Genomic DNA, 19,313 nt, shown 5'->3' with positions numbered 1-19,313 from the left:
CATTCTTTTTCTATCTCAAGGGAGAATATTACTAGCATCAATTTTAAATGTAGTCTACCATTTTACATCCCAACTGCCTGTGTCATGACTATGATAACTTTTCACAAGTTGTCAATTAGAGACTCTTTTGTCAAATCACACTCTGCCTCTCACTGTCCATCAGCTCTGTTCTATCTTTATTTTTTTTTTTATTAATTTTTTTTTCAACGTTTATTTTTTTGGGGACAGAGAGAGACAGAGCATGAACGGGGGAGGGGCAGAGAGAGAGGGAGACACAGAATCGGAAACAGGCTCCAGGCTCCGAGCCATCAGCCCAGAGCCTGACGCGGGGCTTGAACTCACGGACCGCGAGATCGATCGTGACCTGGCTGAAGTCGGACACTTAACCGACTGCGCCACCCAGGCGCCCCTCTGTTCTATCTTTAGATGCACTATGCAAGTCGTTTCAGTAGTATGCTTCTAAGTTTTTCTTGAGTGGAGTGCCTCTTTTGTGAACCTCATGTCCTTTTCTTAATGTCCTCTATTTGCTGAGGCCCATTCTCATGGTGGCATGGGATGCAAAAATCCCTGAGTTCTTGCATATCTGAAAATGCCTTTATTATGTCCTATTTTCTTACTAATAACAGATATGAGATCCTACATTAAAATCCATTGTCCTTAGAATTTTGAAGGCTTGTTTCACATTTGCCTATAATCCATTATTGCTAATGATTTTGGGGATACTGATTCTTGGCCTGTGGTAATAACCTTTTGCTTGCTTTTTGTTTATTTATTTTTGTTTTCTTTTGAAAGCTCTTATAATCTTTTTTATATTTCATATTCTAAATTTTAAAAGATGTCTTGGTGTTTATATATGTGTATGTTTAATTCATTCAGCTAAGAGCTCAGCAGTCCCCCTTTCTCTGAAAACTTCTCTCTGTTATAGGAAGTATTTTCTATATTTTAAAATGATTTTCTCAATTTCAAATTCTGTTTTCTCTTTAAATAACTTCTGTAAATCAAATATTGAATTAATCCTCCATACCTTCTATTCTTTCTTTTATGTTCTTCCTCTTTAATCTCTCTCTATTGTTTTTATTTTACACTATTGCATTGTTTTTGGTTTTATCTCCACCCATTCTATTAAATATTTTGTCTTGCTAAATATGTGATTATGTGTGTGACTACAAATAAATACATGTATAACTTAAATTTCCAAGATCTCTTAACTTTCCTCTTGTTTTTTTTTCTATATGTAATACCATTCTCTAATTAATAATTTGGCACAACTGAAGAACATTACATTGAAACTTAGCTTTTCTCTTATTCAAATTTAGTTTAGGGGTGCCTGGGTGGCTCAGTTGGTTAAGCATCTGACTCTTAGTTTCAGCTCAAGTCATGATCTCATAGTTAGTGGGATCGAGCCCCATGTTGAGCTCTGCACTGACAGCGTGGAGCCTGCTTGGAATTCTCTCTCTCCCTGTCTGCCCACAACCCCCCCAAAATAAATAAATAAATAAAGTTAAAAAATTTTAGTTTAAAGCTATGTTTATTATGATTTATTATTCTGTTTTTTATTCCTGACTACAAATACAATTATATCAGTGAGTTCCAAGTACTGTTTTAGTTCACTATTGGCTATAATAGTCAATATGCTTTATTGGCTATAATAGTCAATATGCTTTATTGGCTATATATCTCAGTTTCCATAGCAGTAAAAAACCTATCATAATCCGTTACCTAATCATCCAGGCTTGATAGTAAAATCAAATGTAAAACCTCATTAAAGGCATTTCATGCTGTGTAAATGCAAGATATTATCTCTAGAAAGAGAATCCATGTAGTGGAACTGTTGGAGAATATGAAGAAAAGACATCAATTGACTCCTGTGGGAAACAACAGTAGTAAATCACTGACAACTTTTAGACACTTCAACAGTGAGATCTGACTGGTCCTGCTTCAGTTGGAACATGTCTGCCTCAAAGATTTGGTAGCCAGTAAAGTAGAAATGTCATTCTATAAATAAAGCTATATTTATATATTGTTTAAACTAGCCATTTCCTTTTTGTGTGTGTGACAAGGACAGTTTGACTCATGACTTATAAAAAATAATGGCGCTGTTAGCTTCTCTAAGAAAATATGAAGAAGAAGAAGTAGAAGGAGGAGGAGGAGGAGGAGGAGGAGGAGGAGAGGAAGAGGAAGAAAAGGGAAGTCTTACTGACTAGCCTCCATTTGGGGCTCTTGTTAACTACTCCAGAATATGTAGTAGCATAACTGTAGCTTATTGTTCAGTGAGATCTCTGTGACTTTTTTTTTTTTGGCATTAAAAATTGGATTTAGGGGCGCCTGGGTGGCTCAGTCAGTCAGGCGTCTGACTTCAGCTCAGGTCATGATCTCACGGTTCATGGGTTCGAGCCCCCATCGGGCTCTGTGTGAAAGGTTCGAAGCCTGTAGCCTGCTTCAGATTCAGTCTTCCTCTGTCTCTGCTTCTCCCCCACTTGTGCTCTGTCTCTATCTCTTAAAATTAAATAAACATTAAAAAAATTTTTAAAAAAGATTGGACTTGAAGTCATGTGATTCCTTTAAAGTCAAGAAGATATATTTATATAGGTTTTGTGTTGCTTACTGTCTTCTAAAAATAAGTTTCGCTAACATCATATATGTTATATGATGTCTATACAATGATGATCATCTCACATCACTACAATCATAACTTCCCGAAAAGGAAATGTATATGCTTTGAGTGAAGAAATGCTTGACTTGTTTTTCTAAGTTGGAGTATACTACTTTCTTGCTGTTATTATTATTGGTTTGCTATAAGGATTAAACCTTGGACACTGAATTCCATATTTTTGAATTCATAACTTGGCTCTGCCACTTACCTGTCTGACCTCAGGCAAGTTAGTTCTACAGCTCTCAATGCCTCAATTTCCTAACACTTAAATGGACACAATACCAATATAATCTTCATAGAATTTCTATAAGGATTAAACATGTTAATAAATGTAATCATAGCAGTAAGTGTGCAGTGCTAGCTGCTATTATCATTGTTATATTTTATAACTTATATTATATTATTTATTATTACTATAATTATTACTGCAGGATTCTTAAGTCCTAAAATATTTCATTACAATATATGCATAACCTTATATTGAAATTTAAGCTAAGGGACACCTGGGCAGACTCAGTTGGTTAAGCATCTGACTCCTGATTTCGGCTCAGGTCATGATCTCATGGTTTGTGAGTTCAAGCCCCATGTTGGACTCTGCATTGACAGTGTGGAGCCTGCTTGAGATTCTCTCTCTCCCCTCTCTCTCTCTGCCCCTATCCTGCTCACTCTCACTCTCTCAAAAAAAAAAATAAATAAAAAATAAAAAAATAAAAAGAAAGAAATGAGTTAAGGTGCGTGTGATACACAATAAATATATATGATGTTTCATATTTGGGTAAAATTTTTAAAGTGCTGTACTAATACTATATTAACGCTATAATAAGTGCTATATTTACAAACACAAGAAAAGAAAATATATACCAATCTGTTCAAACTTAATCATTCTTTAGCAGGTATTTTATTGGATAAAACTTTGCTCTTTGCTGGGTCCAGTATGGGAGAAAAAAACATAAGATAGACCAAGGAAATAAAGAACTAAATTTCATCTTTAAATCTTCATTTGCTTAAAGTAGGTAATGAATTAATATGCTGTAACTCTTAAAAATATGAATGTACATATATTGATGTATCCCAGAAATCTATGACCCTACCATCCAATTCTCATTGCAGAGGTGACAATGTTTCAATCTTTTATGTGTATTTCCAGAGATATTTTAAACATATATCAACAAATGCACTTTTCCTACCTTTTTATGCAAATGGAAGCTTACTAAATATACTTTTCTTCCTTATGTTTTTGTTTTGTTTGTTTTGTTTTTATAAAAAAACAGCTATATTGTGGTTGAGGTCTATATGAGTACATAATGACCCTCTAAACATTATTAATGATTTATAAAGCTGCCTTGGATGGATGTACCTGAATAATCTCACCAGGCCACTGCTGATGGACAGTTTTGTTAACACACTTGCTATTGTAAGAGAGCTGGTAAAATAATATGGTAGAATTTAAGTTAGTTGGTATATATGTAGTATACTGTATGATAATTTTTAAGAAAAGGAATTGCTAGGTAAAGCATTAATTCATGGTCATTAATTTTTACAGAAATTTTAATTTGAATTTGAATATTAATACAGCTATATAGACACAAATCAAAAGGGAAAAATATGAATGGTAAAAATAAGACTCTCTTACACCACTTCCCTATATTCATCTGGTTCCTCTAACTAGAGATAATTAATCTTGGTCACTTTCTGTATATTCTTCCAGAGAGATATGTGATGCATACATGCATATGAAGAAGAAGAATTCTTTTTCAGTGGGCTTTTTTTTTCTTTAGTGTAACAGTTTATAGCAGGAGACTGTTGCCTACATGCTTAGTTAAACAGAGATACCAGGCTAGAGTGTAAATAATCATATTAGGAGTGTACTATATACTATCTTATCACTGAGTCTCAGCCATTGTAGATCCTATCTGTAAAGTGACGTCTTCTGGGACATTCACTATAACTCACTGTTTTCCCCGGATGAAAGGATAGCGGTGAATTCTTTACATTGCTCTGCCCTTGACCAAGGATTTTCAAACCTACTACCATCTGCCTCTACACTTGGCACAACACGTGCATTCTGGGACTCTACCATTACCCTAAAAATCCCTTCCCCCCCCTTAAATCTTTTATTTCCTGTGTCTTGACCATCCTCTTTCTTGGTTCTCTGTCTGGTGTATCACATCCTCCAGTAGCTTCCTAAAGAAAGATTTTTTTTTTTTAATCTCGTAAATTAGAAGATCTCTCTAGCTTATTCTCTCGCCTGATTTTCCTGGAAATGGGATTCTCAGTTTAAAACAAAGCAATTTTTCAATTGTTTTTCTGACTGCCAATGTCACTAAAGAAAAATTAAGACATTCTGAATCCTTGTTTCTTGTATATGACAATGTTTATTCCTCTTCCCTTTGGCAGCTTGTGGGATCTCATTTTTGCCTCCATTGTTCTAAAATATCACAATGCTTTGCTGGTATGAATCAGCCACCCTACTAGTTACTTGGAAGGTCCTACTAATCTGGAATTTTATAATACTAAGAATTGGTAATACTAAGAAATGGTCTTAAATTATATCGCATTATATTATACTATATTTTTGTATTATATTACAAATGGTCCATTATATATAATACACATAGTGGTATAATGTATATAGTTTATAGTAAATGTAATGTAACATTTATAAATCAGCATGTAAATTACTTATTTTTAACAAACGCACAAGAGTACTATTAAAGAATGCTTGTCAGTTCAGGAAATTGCAGAGGAGTTAGACCCACAGTAACAATGCCCTCTAAACAATGTAAATAAGTATTTCATATATTTTCAAAATATTTTGGCAACAAATGACTATATTTGACATACCATATTTTGGCATTAATATCTCACATACACAATCACACACACACATAGATGCACACATAGATAACATAAATAACATATTCTACTACCCTTTATTATAGAGACTATTCTAAAGAATATAATTATTGGCAGATAACAGTATTTTTTTAAAAAAATAGGAATTAATTTAAGTTCCAAATGTCAAAGTTTGCTAACCCCTTATTCTTAAAGTAGAAATTTATATCATTTTGTTAAATATTTTACCATCTTTCCTAATGTTGAATAAGATAGCTTTTCTTTTTCTATGCTTAAAAATACATGTAGAATTAACTGAATAGAGACAGCATATATTTATAATTGATAATTCCTACACATATTTAATATGCCAATGCATATTTATAAATCATAACAAATTATAATAGCTATGGCCAATAATAAATGTGTAAGTATGCACTTTGAATATTCAACCTTTTATTTCCCCAGATCATCTACCATGTTACCATGACAAATGTGTTTGGCACAGAAATATTATAACTGAATTTATGTGATATTAATAATAAGAACATTCAATCAAGTGCTATATTCCACTGAGTGGAAATAGAATTCTGCGAATAATTTTCCTTTATTGAATAAAATGTTATCATCGTATTACACCTTGTTATGTTTGAAACACGTATTTTTCATTTTTAAGAAGTTGAAACATACTTAAACATTGTGTTATATTTCTTTTTTTACTCATTGTTACTTTTCATTTATTGGGATAATTTGAGAACTAGCACTGGCATTATGCTAAGTTATTATTCAAGATTTGTGTTGGTTCTTTCTGTTTTCAGCATGCAGTGACCTGGAGTTCAGGGAAGTGGCAAACAGACTGCGGGACTGGTTCAAGGCCCTTCATGAAAGCGGAAGCCAAAACAAGAAGACAAAAGCCTTACTACGGCCTGAGAGAAGCAGTAAGATTTCTAAATTTGATATGTGCCATTGTCTTTGATATGGGATTTCCTTTCCAATGAATCACCTAGATCAAAACATATATTTCAAAATTTATTCTTTGCTTAGGTGCTGAACAAATATCAGAACATTGTTATTACTTCCAAGCACACTCAGAGTATTTTGCAAGGAAATAAAACATTTTGTGACAACCCTTATTGGTAAAAAATAAATATCCCCACAGAGACAACATTAACTTCCAGCTGAAGTGAAAGAGTAGGAATATTTTTCAGCGTTTTGATAGGAGTGGTAAAGAATGAAACAACACAGGAAATGAAAGTAAGAATGTTACTTAGATTTTTACAGACACAATTAGCCCCCATGCGTCCCACAGGTTGCCCTTTTCATGATGGCTTTGCAGACATTTCTACTTTGACCCAACAAAATCAGTAGACAAAAAGGATACCTTCAATGACACACTGCAAATCAGATTCATAAAAAAGAAGAAAGCAAGAGCCATTTGAACATTATACGATTTTTTTTATCATCTGTGTAATTTCCTCAGTGTGTTTTCTAATTCCTCAGCAATAAGAAATGGAAATTGAAAGAAGTACTAGTTATGAATAATTTTGTGAACTTTTCATTTTATATTTTTTATTTATAAAAATATTTATTACATATTTAATACATGTAAAAGAAAGATATTGAAATATGAGCTTAATTTGGGGAACTTATCAAAGTTGAAATATTTGCTCTTAAATACAAGAAGTCATAGGTCAGTGATTAGAAGCAGCACCTTGTAGTTGACAAAGTCCCAAGTGTGTGCCCTTCTTTGCTCATGGTGACATGACCCATTCAGTCTCCCTTGCAATCCTGAAATAGCAGTTTCTGACAAAATAACATCATAGATGGCATGATTATCCATAATTTTATTTCCTAAAATGCCTTATTTTTTTTCTTTTCATCAAGGAATTTTTCCACAGTCCCAACCTTTTCTATTTATGAGTCTTATATATGTTCTTAAATAATTCAATAATTCTTTTTAATTAAACTAATGAAGCTATCACTGATAGACATAATAATTTTATCTGAATGTGTGATGACTGTCTATGTTTCTTCTTATGAACTTCAGAAAGAAATTATAGTATTTTCCCTACTCTTTTAGAGTGTTCTTCAGGTTTGTCTTTGGAATTATTGATTACATTTTTGGCAGATGTCAACTTTTTGGATGACTTAAGTGTAAGCAAAATGACAAGTCTTAATAGAAACAACAGAATACATTAGTCTTTATATTCATGAAGTAAACATAACTGAGGTGGGGTAACCACCCCATAACTGAGTTTATTTCAGATGCTTACATATTGATCTTTTAAAATTCATGTCTACACCTATCCTACCAATTCTCATGCTTAAATTACTGCTTGCTCTCAAATTTCTCCTTTGAACTTGAGTTCAGACTAGTGATCTCACCCATATTTGGAGATGGATAAAAGGAGAGCTTGTAGGGGAGCCTGGGTGGCTCAGTCGGTTAAGTCTCCTACTTCAGCTCAAGTCATGATCTCACTGTCCATGAGTTCAAGCCCCGAGTCCGGCTCTGTGCTGAAAACTCAGAGCCCAGAGCCTACTTCAGATTCTGTGTCTCCCTCTCTCTCTGCCCCTCCCCTGCTCATGCTCTGTCTCTCTCTGTCTCAAAAATATATTTAAAAAAAAAATTAAAAAAAAAAGGAGAGCTTGTAGAACTCAGCACAGTGCCTGGTTAAATGTACACATTTATAAATATTATTTCTCATTCCAGCTTCTTATTTCAAAAAATTACACACTCTTAATATAGTGGGTTAATTACAAGAACCTCTTAGGTAGTTGAATATCTTTGGAAAGTAAATGAAATAGTGGCGGCCCTAAGATTAGTTACACTACCTGAAATGGTCAGAGGCCAACTAGGAGTCAATTTCCAAAAGGAAGTAATCCATTAGAACACATAAGACATATCATTAGAATAAAAATGGCTGACTCCCTCAATTCCTCAGATCTGTACATCATCCAAGTGAGTTTTCTCCTGATTTAATCATATTTAATTTGTGAACCAATCCACTCATATTATGTTTCCTGTTTTCTTTCTATTTTTATTTTTCCTTCATAGCATTTCTCACTACCATAGTAATAATCTACTTATTTATTTGTTCTCTCCCTCTCTCTCTCTCTCTCTCTTTCTCTCTCTTCCCCCCCCTCTTCCACTAGATGACTGTGAACTCAGTGAAGGCAAAGATCTTTATTTACCAATGTATTAGAGTACAGACTAGTTTGACACATAGTACTAACTAAATAAAAATGAATAGAATTAATGAATGGAAGAAACAGAGAAGAAGTCAAAATACTACATTGTCTGTGTATACCACAATTTAATCAATTTTTCTCCTAAGAATAGTTTTGTACTGTTTCCATTATTTTCTGCATGACAATCAATTCTGCAATTGATCGTTATGCTTTTATTTCTAAGAAAGATTCCAAGAAGTGGAGGTGTTGGGTCAAAATGTGCATGCATTTCAAATGATAAATCATAATAGACGTTGCTAGGATGCTTTGCAAAAATCTTAGGGTATTTATAATTTCTTTTTTTAAGTTTACTTATTTATTTTGAGAGAGATAGTGAGAGAGAGAGAGAGAGAGAGAGAGAGAGAGAGAGAGAATGAGAGAGAGAATGAGAGAGAGAGAGAGAGCATAAGTTGGGGAGGGGACAGAAGATCTGAAGTGGGGCTTGAACTTGTGAGAACATGACCTGAACCAAATTCAGCCGTTCAACTGACTGGCCACCCAGGCACCCTGGTATTTCTAATTTCTAACAGCAAAACATGACAGTTCACTTTTGCCTTTATCCCTAGCAGCAAAAAATATTGCCATTCTTTTTAACTTTTCCATTTTGCTTAGCATGCTATTTTATTTCATTGTAAATCTAATTTTCATTTCCGTAATTAGCAGTGAATTTGAAAACAAAATATTAGTGGGGGGGGACTTTTATACAGCAAAACAAAATAAAATTACTTATTCAACTCAGGCTACTATATTAAGATACTATCTATGGGCTAGGTGGATCAAATAATAGATATTTCTCAAATTCGGGATGCTGGGAAGTCCTACATCAAGGTGCTAGCAGACTGGATTCTTGGTGAGGGCCATCTTCCTGGTTGGTAGACAGACATCTTCTCCCATGGCAGAGTGAGAGAGAGATCTCTCTAGGGTCTCTTCTTATTAGGGCGCTAATCCCATCATGTAGGCTCCACCTTCATGACCTAATTACTTCTCAAAAACACCATCTCCAAATGCCATCAAATTGGGGGAAAGGAGTTCATCGTATGAATTTTGGGAGAACACAATTCAGTCCATAGCACAAAACAAAACAGCCCCTCCAAAAATAAAAAAATAGAATAAGTAAATAAAAAACAACTCTAAGTTATGTCAATTTATATGTTTAATTCTAAGAAAGATATATTAGTGGCTTTTATTATAAGCGTATTTAATAACTCTTTCTAGTATTTGGGGGAGTTTTTCTCTGTGTTTGCTACTCTATTTTTTAGATTCTATAGATTTATATTTATTATAACCATTAATAAATTATGCTTCTTATCACTTTGTGACACTATATTCTACTTACTGCTTTTTAGCACAGATTCATCCAATCTGATAGTAATATATCATTCCTACATTTAATTTTATGTAGCCTGATACACTTGCTAACATTTTATTGTCAATCTTTCTTTATTACATAGACCTAAATGTCTTTCCTGTAAGTATCCATAGTTGAGCTTTGAGTTTTTAATATGACAGTGAGAAAACTTTGTGTTTTTTTTATAATTAAGTATAATAATAAAGTCAACATAAAGCACAGAAAAATATTCTGATAAGACAGAGAATGTTTGCCACTTAGGAGATTATCCAGAAGACAAAGAAAAACTTATTTTCACAATTTCTTAAGAGCAGACCATTAATCTAAGAAAATTTGTCATTTTAAAATAGAAACAAAATCAAATTTTAACTTTGCATCTGTATAATATTTGATACTGATTTGAAAAATATTATATGATAAATCTTTTAAATGTTAGCAAGCACTGACCATGATGAATACTATTTTGGGGGGTTCTTTTATAATTTTTTGTACTTATAGATTTCATCTTATACATTTTTGGAAGAATGAATAATCTTATTTTAGAATAAAACTGTTTTTTAACAAAATCATATCTTGCATACCTTGCATATCAAGTCGCTTATATAATTATTTTTACTAGTGGAGTATTACTTATTTAGATCCTATAGGTTTAAATTTTATTTTATATAGAAAACGATGAGGTAGGTAATTTTACTGTTGCATTAGTGTTTTTAGTAGATTAACAGAATTTTTGAATATATATATTTTATACTTCTTTATAGCCATACCAATTTTTATGTGTAACTTTTTAAGTGGCAAAAATGAACATGTTTATTAACAGACCCGAATATATAAAACTTAAACTATAAACTATAAAATTAGTTTGATTACACAAACCCGAGGCAAAAAGTTTATAAATTTAAAAACATGCTTTAGTATTTTTTTAGAAATAATATAGATATATAATAAATATACATTAAGTAATTTAGCATAAATCAAAGATTTTAATTTACTAAATGAACTTGAAAATTGTTTTTAAATTTCCAGTTGGCTTTTATAAAACAAAAATTTATCATAATAATGATTTTACTTGTTAAAAACAAATATATATTTTTTTATAATCTTAAACATCTAGTAGATGTAATGCTAACTCCTTTAATCAGTGTACCTATATAAGTTCAGGACAAACATGTTCAAATAGAATAAAAATGTATGCTCGTATTATCTTTACTGCTGGTAATTCTGAAGATATAGCCATTTTATTAAATAAACAATATTAAACTATTTTCTTTTACAAACATTTACTTAAATTGTGAGAATTGAATTTTTAAAGCATTTGGGTTATTATGTTTTATGAATGCATTTTTTATTTAAGTATAGTTGACACACAATGTTACAGTAATTTCAGGTGTACAACAGAGTGATTCAACTTCTCTATACATTAAACTATGTTATCTTCTGTCACCATACAATGCTATTACGATGTCATTGACTGTATTTCATATGCTGTACCTCTTATTCCCATGACTTACTCATTCCATACCTGAAAGCTCATTCCCTCACCCATTTTGTCCAATCTCTCATGCCCCACTCCTCTGGAAACCATCAGTTTATTTTCTGTTTTTATAGATCTGATTCTGCTTTTTGTTTGTTTCATTATTTTTTATATATACTCCACATGTGAGTGAAATCTTGTGGTATTTGTCTTACTCAGAATATATATTGTATATACATACATTTATACATAGTAAATAATGCTACAATCAACATAGGGGTGCATATATCTCTTTGAATTGGTGTTTTGTTTACTTTGGGTAAATAATAGTGGAATTGTTTTGTTTACTTTGGGTAAATAATAGTGGAATTGTTTTGTTTACTTTGGGTAAATAATAGTGGAATTATTGGATCGTATGATACTTCTATTTTTAGTTTTTTGAGGAATGTCCATACTGTTTTCCACAGTGACTGTACCAATTTACATTCCTACCACCAGTGTGCAGGGGTTCTTTTTCTCTATATCCTCACCAACACTTGTTGTTTCTTATCTTGTTAATTTTAGCCATACTGACAAGTGTGAGGTGATATCTTACTGTGGTTTTGATTTGCATTTTCCGCACAATGAGTGATATTGGGCTTCTTTTCATGTGTCTATGGTCATCTGTATGTCTTTTTTGGAAAAACGATGTCTATTCAGATACTTTGGCCATTTTTTAATCAGATTGTTTCTTTTTTTTTATGATGTTGAGCTTTATAAGTTATTTATGTACATGAGTATTTTGGAGATAAACCCCTGTCAGATATATCATTTGCAAATATCTTCTCCCATTCAGTAGGTTGCTTTTTTGTTGACGGTTTCCTTTGTTATGCAAAAGTTTTTTTTTTTTTTTAATTTTGATGTTGTCCCAATAGTTTATTTTTGCTTTAGTTTTCCTTACCTTAGGAGACATACCTAGAAAAATGCTGCTGTGGCCAATGTTAGAAAAATTACTGCCTATGCTCTCTTCTAAAATTTTCATGGTTTCAGGTCTCAGATTTAGGTCTTTAATCCATTTGTGTGTGGTGATAAAAGGTAGTAGTTCAGTTTCATTCTTTTGCATGTAACTGTACAGTTTTCCCAGCACCATTTATTGAAGAAATTGCCTTTTAAAACCATTAAGTTTATTAGAAGATTATTTTTTTATTTCTGGAAATTTTAGGACTATGTAATTTATATGAGCACTTATTATTCCTAAGCCAATCACAATAGAGCTTTCTTAAGAGATTTTACAATCTAATTTGGTAGTGCCATCTGAAGATAGGGGAAAAAAGTACACACACACACACACACACACAGACACCTGCCCATACATGCACAGATGTACACAGGTAGAGAGTTTATAGTTTTGATATTTTAGTCTTGAGTCATGTACAAGCATAGAAATATAAAACTCACTGGTTTGTTTCAAAGAACTGTCTCTCATCCTTGTCTCACCTTTACATTTTAATAAAGATTGTGTTTATGAAGGATGGGATAAGTTGTGGTAATAGTTTAATATACAGACTGATACCCTACCAACATTTAGAAAGGAGACCTCTAATATTGTTTTCATTCTGATGTGTAGTCTTATGGAAACTGTATGAAATTTTGCTTGATGGACTGAGAAGAGTCTGGTTGTCCATCTAGGCATTTCCAAAGCCCTTCTCAGAAAACAAAATGTCCAGCCTATTTCCAGTTAATTATTTTGGCTTCAGATGGCTGTTCTTGGAGTCTCTGCATCCCTTTGGAGCCCCTGATGGGGCAAAGTCCTAATGTTTGAGTGATGGCAGGAGGTTGAGGGGCAGGAGTAAGAAGAGAAAGCCTCCATGAATACCTGGGTGAAGACCATGGGCTCCAGGGATTTTAGCACTCTAAATCTCAACACTAAAAAAAAAAAAAAAAAAGAAAAAAAAAGAAAAAAAAGTCAAATAAATACAAATCTGGACTAATAAAGAAAGACTTTGGCATGAAAGAAAAGAGGTAAGAGTGTTGAAGAAGCACAGATGAAAATATTTTAGGAAGCTGAAAGGAAGGTTGGAAGTGATAAAAAAAATATGGAGGAAGAATTTACAGTAAGGCAGGGTTCTCAGATACAGTGTGAGGAGATCCCAAGTTTTGCAAAACTTCACGGGAGTGTCAAACTATCCTTAATGAAATTTTGCCATCTGGGGAGATACTAGAAGGAACTTACACCAATAAGAGTCTTCGTCAACAGAAAGGGTCAGGAATTAAATCCCGACTCAAAAAGAGCCAAGAAGACTTCAGCCTAGTAAGATTCTCATTCAAACAGAAAACAAGAGGGAAAAGTACTGTTTAACAGAGTCAAAGTAACTTCTTATTGTACTGTAACAGACAAATGTCCAGGGTGCTGTGTTAGGAACTGTGACTCACCACTGGGGAGCAATGGTTCCCCAGCCAGGAAGGGCACAAAGGGTATGAGAAGCCTCCATAAATGCCTGAAGACAGTGGGATCCAAGGGATGCTCAGCACTTCAAGCCACAGTACCATAAAATGGCAAATAAATACAAATCCAAACTCAGTAAAGAAAGACTATTCAATAAGATTATTGCAGTAGAGAAAATGCTTCAACCCCAAGGTTTGCAAACATGTCAAATCAAACAGGAAAAGTCTTTCTTTTGCTAGAAGGAATAAGCAGGGCTGGCAATACCTTTGTGGATGAGGCAGTCCAATGTGTGGAGTAAGCAGATAGCAAAATTTGGACTCTGTAACAGGAAATAATATTCCTGTACTCAGCTGATTCTCAAAACAAGCAGTTAATGAGGGATTTTCTGTGTCTTAATGCTTTATTCCTTGTTCAAACATGTGGAAAAGACAAAGTTCAGGAGTCTGGGGGAGGAGCAAATCATGGGTAAAGGTTGGTCAAGCCAAAGTTCAGTGGCTAACTAATGGGTTATTGTGAGTACTTGGTCAAACTTAATCCTAAATATAAACAATTCATTTATCTACCAAGCAAGAATATGAGGTTCTTACCTTGTTATTTCACTCATAAGTTCCATTCTTTTATATCTTTGATCTGTGTATTGATACATCCTTGCACCTGATTGTCTAGGCCACTAATCTGATGCTTCGCAGTGGCAATTTTCTCTACAATTCACCCAAGGGATTACTTAGCTAGGAAATTTTGGTTTTGGTTTTTTGGTCTAGAAAATATTTTTGTATACTTTTTTATGGGTTTACTCTTAAATGTGTGTGTGTGTGTGCTTGTGTATGTTTTAAATTTAAGTACATGGTCTCTTCTCTTATTTATTCAACTCAACATGTAATTGATTTTTCTCTCTTGGCTACTTGGGACCTTAAGATATGAGGTGGTTTTCCCGTATTCACTGGGCCCCAGTCTATTTGGTGACATCCCTTTATTGGCAATAATCTCACGTGGGATGGAAAACAGTCTCATACTGGCTTTGTCTCAAACCATCAGGAAGGCCACTGGTTCCCTGAACCATGGAGGAAATTACATTATTCTTGTATCTCCTAGACTCCCAATCTAGCTCCTAGGAGGTAGTAGATATTGACCTTCTCCCCAGGAGTCTGTAGTTTTCTGTGAGTCAGGCTCTTCTCAGGGTTTCTCAATTCTCTCAGTTACTCCACCCTTGATATCCACTTTCTGTTCTCCATCACCCACCCAGCTTATGGGGGGTGGGGACGCTATGCCATGTTGCACTCATTTGTCTTTAGACTCCAACTCTCTGAAGAGAGTAATAGTAGATTGAAGATGATCATGGAGAAGGAGCTTGCTGCATTCGGGTGCTCAGAAAACCTTTCCTAATGCTTTATTAACAAATTTAAAATTTAATATAGGAAACTTGAGGAACAATTTAGAGAGAAATTCTTGTTTGTATTTAAATATCAAAATCATAACGGTAGGGTAAATATATAAGAGAGAGACATAGTATATATTTTTCTGGTTGTTCAAAGAAGAATGTTGAAATGCCAATATTTATCATTTAATGTATTACCTTTGAGCTAGACATTTGGCTTTTGATGGATCTGTATCTTTGGTGACACTTAAATTGATATAATTATTTTAAAAGATGCTCAATTTTTACTTTACTATCTGGAAGTATCACAGTTTACTTTCTATGTTTTTAGAATATTTGTGAATAGGGTATTTAGTTTCTTGCAAAATAATTCTCAACAGTAACATCTGCTTGAGCTGACTTATAGACTCATATATAGTAAAAAGTTAATGAGTGAGTTAAAGGGGTGAATCTGATTTGGCACTGAACTGGTTGGTATGCAGGAGGAGAGTGGAGAAAGGATGTTAGCCCATGTCTTCTATGCTAGTACTTGCGTGCTTAAGTAATCTGAAAAATCCAACACTGCTCAGTTCATACAAAGCCTTAAGATATGTGCTGCTTTCAACCAAACAGCACATATACAACATATACAACATATGTTTCAACAACCTATACAACAATAAAGGCTCATAGGAACAATACAAGAATCTGGCTCTAAATATGGTCTGAAAGAAGAAACAGTGCCTTGTCCAACATCGTTGAGCATGAATGCATATGTTAGTTTGAGCCAAATGCAATTACCAATTTTGGAATCACAAAACAATAGTTTTCAAAGGGCCCATGGAAGAAAAAGCATCTGAAAATTCACTACTTTACCCTATTTTTACTCATATTTACTCACCTCTTTTTATATGTAGGTTAATCTGTATACTTTAGTAGTCTAAATTATTTTCTTTTCCCAGGTAATACAAAACTTTGTCTATTTAATTTTTGCTGCAATGTTATAATGAGTAAAAATACAAATTAAGACACAACATCTTGTGTTTTCCCTTAATCATACTCTCATAACCCAGCCTCATTATATATGAACTACATAGCTGCTAATGATCCTGAAACTGAATGAAGAATGTGTAATATATTCTCTAGCTTCATTTTGTTTTCTTATTCAGAAGCCAGATTGCTGAAGACAATTTGTACAAATTGCTCTTGTGGCCTAACCATTGCCTGCTGAGCTCTCTTGTGGCTTTTAGGAGGTGTTATGGGATTTTCGATTAATGCAATTCCTCAGAGTAGAGAAATTGCTTCATATTTGCAGTTTGGGGGAGCCCCAGAACACCTTTCAGCCAGGTATCTGTACTCTCTCACTTCATTCGGCTTGTTGCTTAAATATCTGGCATAAGATACCCTCCCTTCTACCACATGTGAAATCGCAACACTGGCACCGAACATTTCCCTAAGCATTACGCTATTTTGCTTTTCTTTATAGTGTGTGTCACTACCTGATTTGACAATGTTTACTAGTTTATTTTCTCACTCTTCCAAATAAAATGTAAGTGCTATGAGGCCAGGAATTTTCTGCTGTGGAATCTTCAGCTACTGGAAACAGCCCTGGCATGTTATAAGGACTCAGTGACAATGAATAATAAAGTAATATGCAGCTGCTTTCTTATTGCTGAATGACATCCAGGTTCCAGGAGGACAAATCTCAGACAGTGAGAGGATTGAAATAAAAGAGTCAAGGCTTGGGGCCCCCTGGGGTGTTCGTTGGTTAAACACCAGACTCCTGATCTCTGCTCAGGTCATGTTCTCACAGTTGGTGAGACGGAGCCCCACATGGGGCTCTGCACTGACAGGGCGGAGCCTGCTTGGAATTGTCTCTCCTCTTTCTCTGCCTAGCTCACGCAGTCCCTCTTTCTCAAAATAAATAAATGAACTTTTTAAAAAATATAAAAGAAGACAAGAGTCAAGGCTTGATGAAATTTAAATGGGAAGATATTCTACTTTTTATAAGGCAATGAATCTTGAGTGTGGACTATGGCTTCATTAAAAAAAGGAAAACTTGCTAGCCTCATAAATGGCTACCAAATTAATAGTGTCATATATTTTATGTTAGTTAAACATCTTGTTACACTGTCAGAAGTATTTTAAGGTATGGTGGAAAATGGTAGGGATTTTTCCTAGTGGGTATTTTAATAGTTATTCTTAATTCTCTAACACAATAGGATACTAACCTGAGTTTTTCACTGACCAAATTTTAGCACAGCCATTACACAGAGCATAGCATTGCTATTACCTAAGAAGAAATGATTGTTGATCTGAATCTTGGCTAGTGTAAATATTTCATAGTTAAATGTTTTCAGTTGACAAAGATCAATAATATTACAGCTTTTTAAAAAAGAAATTAAGCAATCTCGTAAAGATTGCCATTATGTTTTAGCAACCTACATCTGCTTTGTATACAACATCAGGTGTCTTGGATTTTTTGTTTGGATATATTTTAGAGCTATCACTGACTAATGATTAACTATCGAAAAAGCAACTAAGATGATAAAATTTTTAAATGTACTTTATAATAAGAAGATGAAGGAAATCGAGCTATTTAGCTGCTGATTTTATTATCTTTCTATCATAAACATAGTTGTTTGAGGCTTTTTTCAGGAAGCCTTTTATTATTTAAATCTCCAAAAAGTTAAGAGCAGAAATACTATGCACATATTTTTTGTTTTTGTTTTTGTTTTTATGGTTGCAGTTGAGTGGGGGTGGGAGAGGGGTATCCTTCGTTGAAAGAGTACTGTATTAATTTTATTTTTGTCAATTTGGAAAGCATCAGGACATCAGAATCTACGTAAAATCCTCAGATTAACGGTCTAACTCAGATTAAGATAATGTTTCATTTTTCCTTTCCTAGATACCAAATGCTCTCCTCAGTCAGAGAAAATTATAGAATTACTTAAAGCCCTAGGGTAAATGAATACAGTTTCTTACCAAAACATTGTTCACTTTATGTCATGCTGCCTTCACATTGAGAGGAAGATTGAATTCGGAATCAGATGACTTAAAAACAATGCCCTATTTTAATGCAAGTAGGAGCTTTTTAGGTATTGCTGCGAAGTTTATCTTTTAAAAACAAAGATTTGTGAAGTTGGTAGATAAGTGTTCTCTTATTTCAAGTAATAAAATGAAAGATCCAGATCATTGCTTATTTTGTTTGTTCTCATTATTGAAACATATGGCATTTTCTTCTTTTATTTTGTAGACACAATAACTCTATCATAAAATTTAATTGTGCACTTTAGTATTACCATGATATTATCTTAATATTTAGATACTGTAATTTGATAGAAATTTATTTCATACTTAGCAAAATTAATGTAATTCTAAATAAATTAAAACTATAACTATAAGTTAAAGACACTGAGTGAATGATGTCTTATGATAAAATTGTTTTGTCACAATCATTGTCTCCTGGGAAATTTTCCAGTTGGATTTGTTAGGCACCAAACTTTTGGTGGAGCCTCTAGTCTTTAGGGAGTTTATTATTAGCTTTGTCCATTTGGAATCATTAACAAGTGGTTGCTTCTCACAGGGTGAATGACATATTGTCAATTTTATTACATTTTGTTTTTAACAAAATGAATACCTCATTTTAAAGTATAATCACATTGGATGTTCAGAGAGCATATTTAACTGGTAGTTTGAACTATTAGAACCTAGTAAAAAATGAAATAACACCTTCTTCCCAAAAAGACTATAACAAAGAGATCTAAAACAATCTATGCAGAAAAATAAATAAAATATAATATTAATACAGTGTTTCATATATAGTCAGTCCTTTATAACAAGAGCATTATTTCTGTTGAATTTTGTTGCAATGCCAGTTGTGGTACACACAAAAACCTGGAATATGTGCATAATAGGCATCTTAAAAGCATCAGGGAGTGATAGCTAAAACAAAGGGGAAAAGTATAAATAAAAAGGAAATAAAATTGCTCAAAA

The 19,313-nt window shown here is 33.4% G+C and overlaps 1 protein-coding gene across 1 annotated transcript in view; it reads left to right on the top strand.

The window, feature by feature from the left end:
* The window catches only part of SPOCK3 (SPARC (osteonectin), cwcv and kazal like domains proteoglycan 3), a 490,206-nt gene that overhangs the window by 434,562 nt on the left and 36,331 nt on the right, over positions 1–19,313 (top strand). The window contains exon 6 of the mRNA XM_047091776.1: positions 6,307–6,426. Coding sequence (XP_046947732.1) covers positions 6,307–6,426 — 120 coding nt within the window. The remainder of the gene's footprint in view (positions 1–6,306; positions 6,427–19,313) is intronic.

The sequence above is a fragment of the Lynx rufus genome, unplaced genomic scaffold (genome assembly GCF_022079265.1).
Source record: "Lynx rufus isolate CCGP_SWC_20201006 ecotype Redwood Valley unplaced genomic scaffold, mLynRuf1.p SCAF_3, whole genome shotgun sequence".
NCBI classification, from domain to species: domain Eukaryota; kingdom Metazoa; phylum Chordata; class Mammalia; order Carnivora; family Felidae; genus Lynx; species Lynx rufus.
Note: the sequence above shows the minus strand (reverse complement) of the source record. Positions and strands in the feature narration are given on the sequence as shown.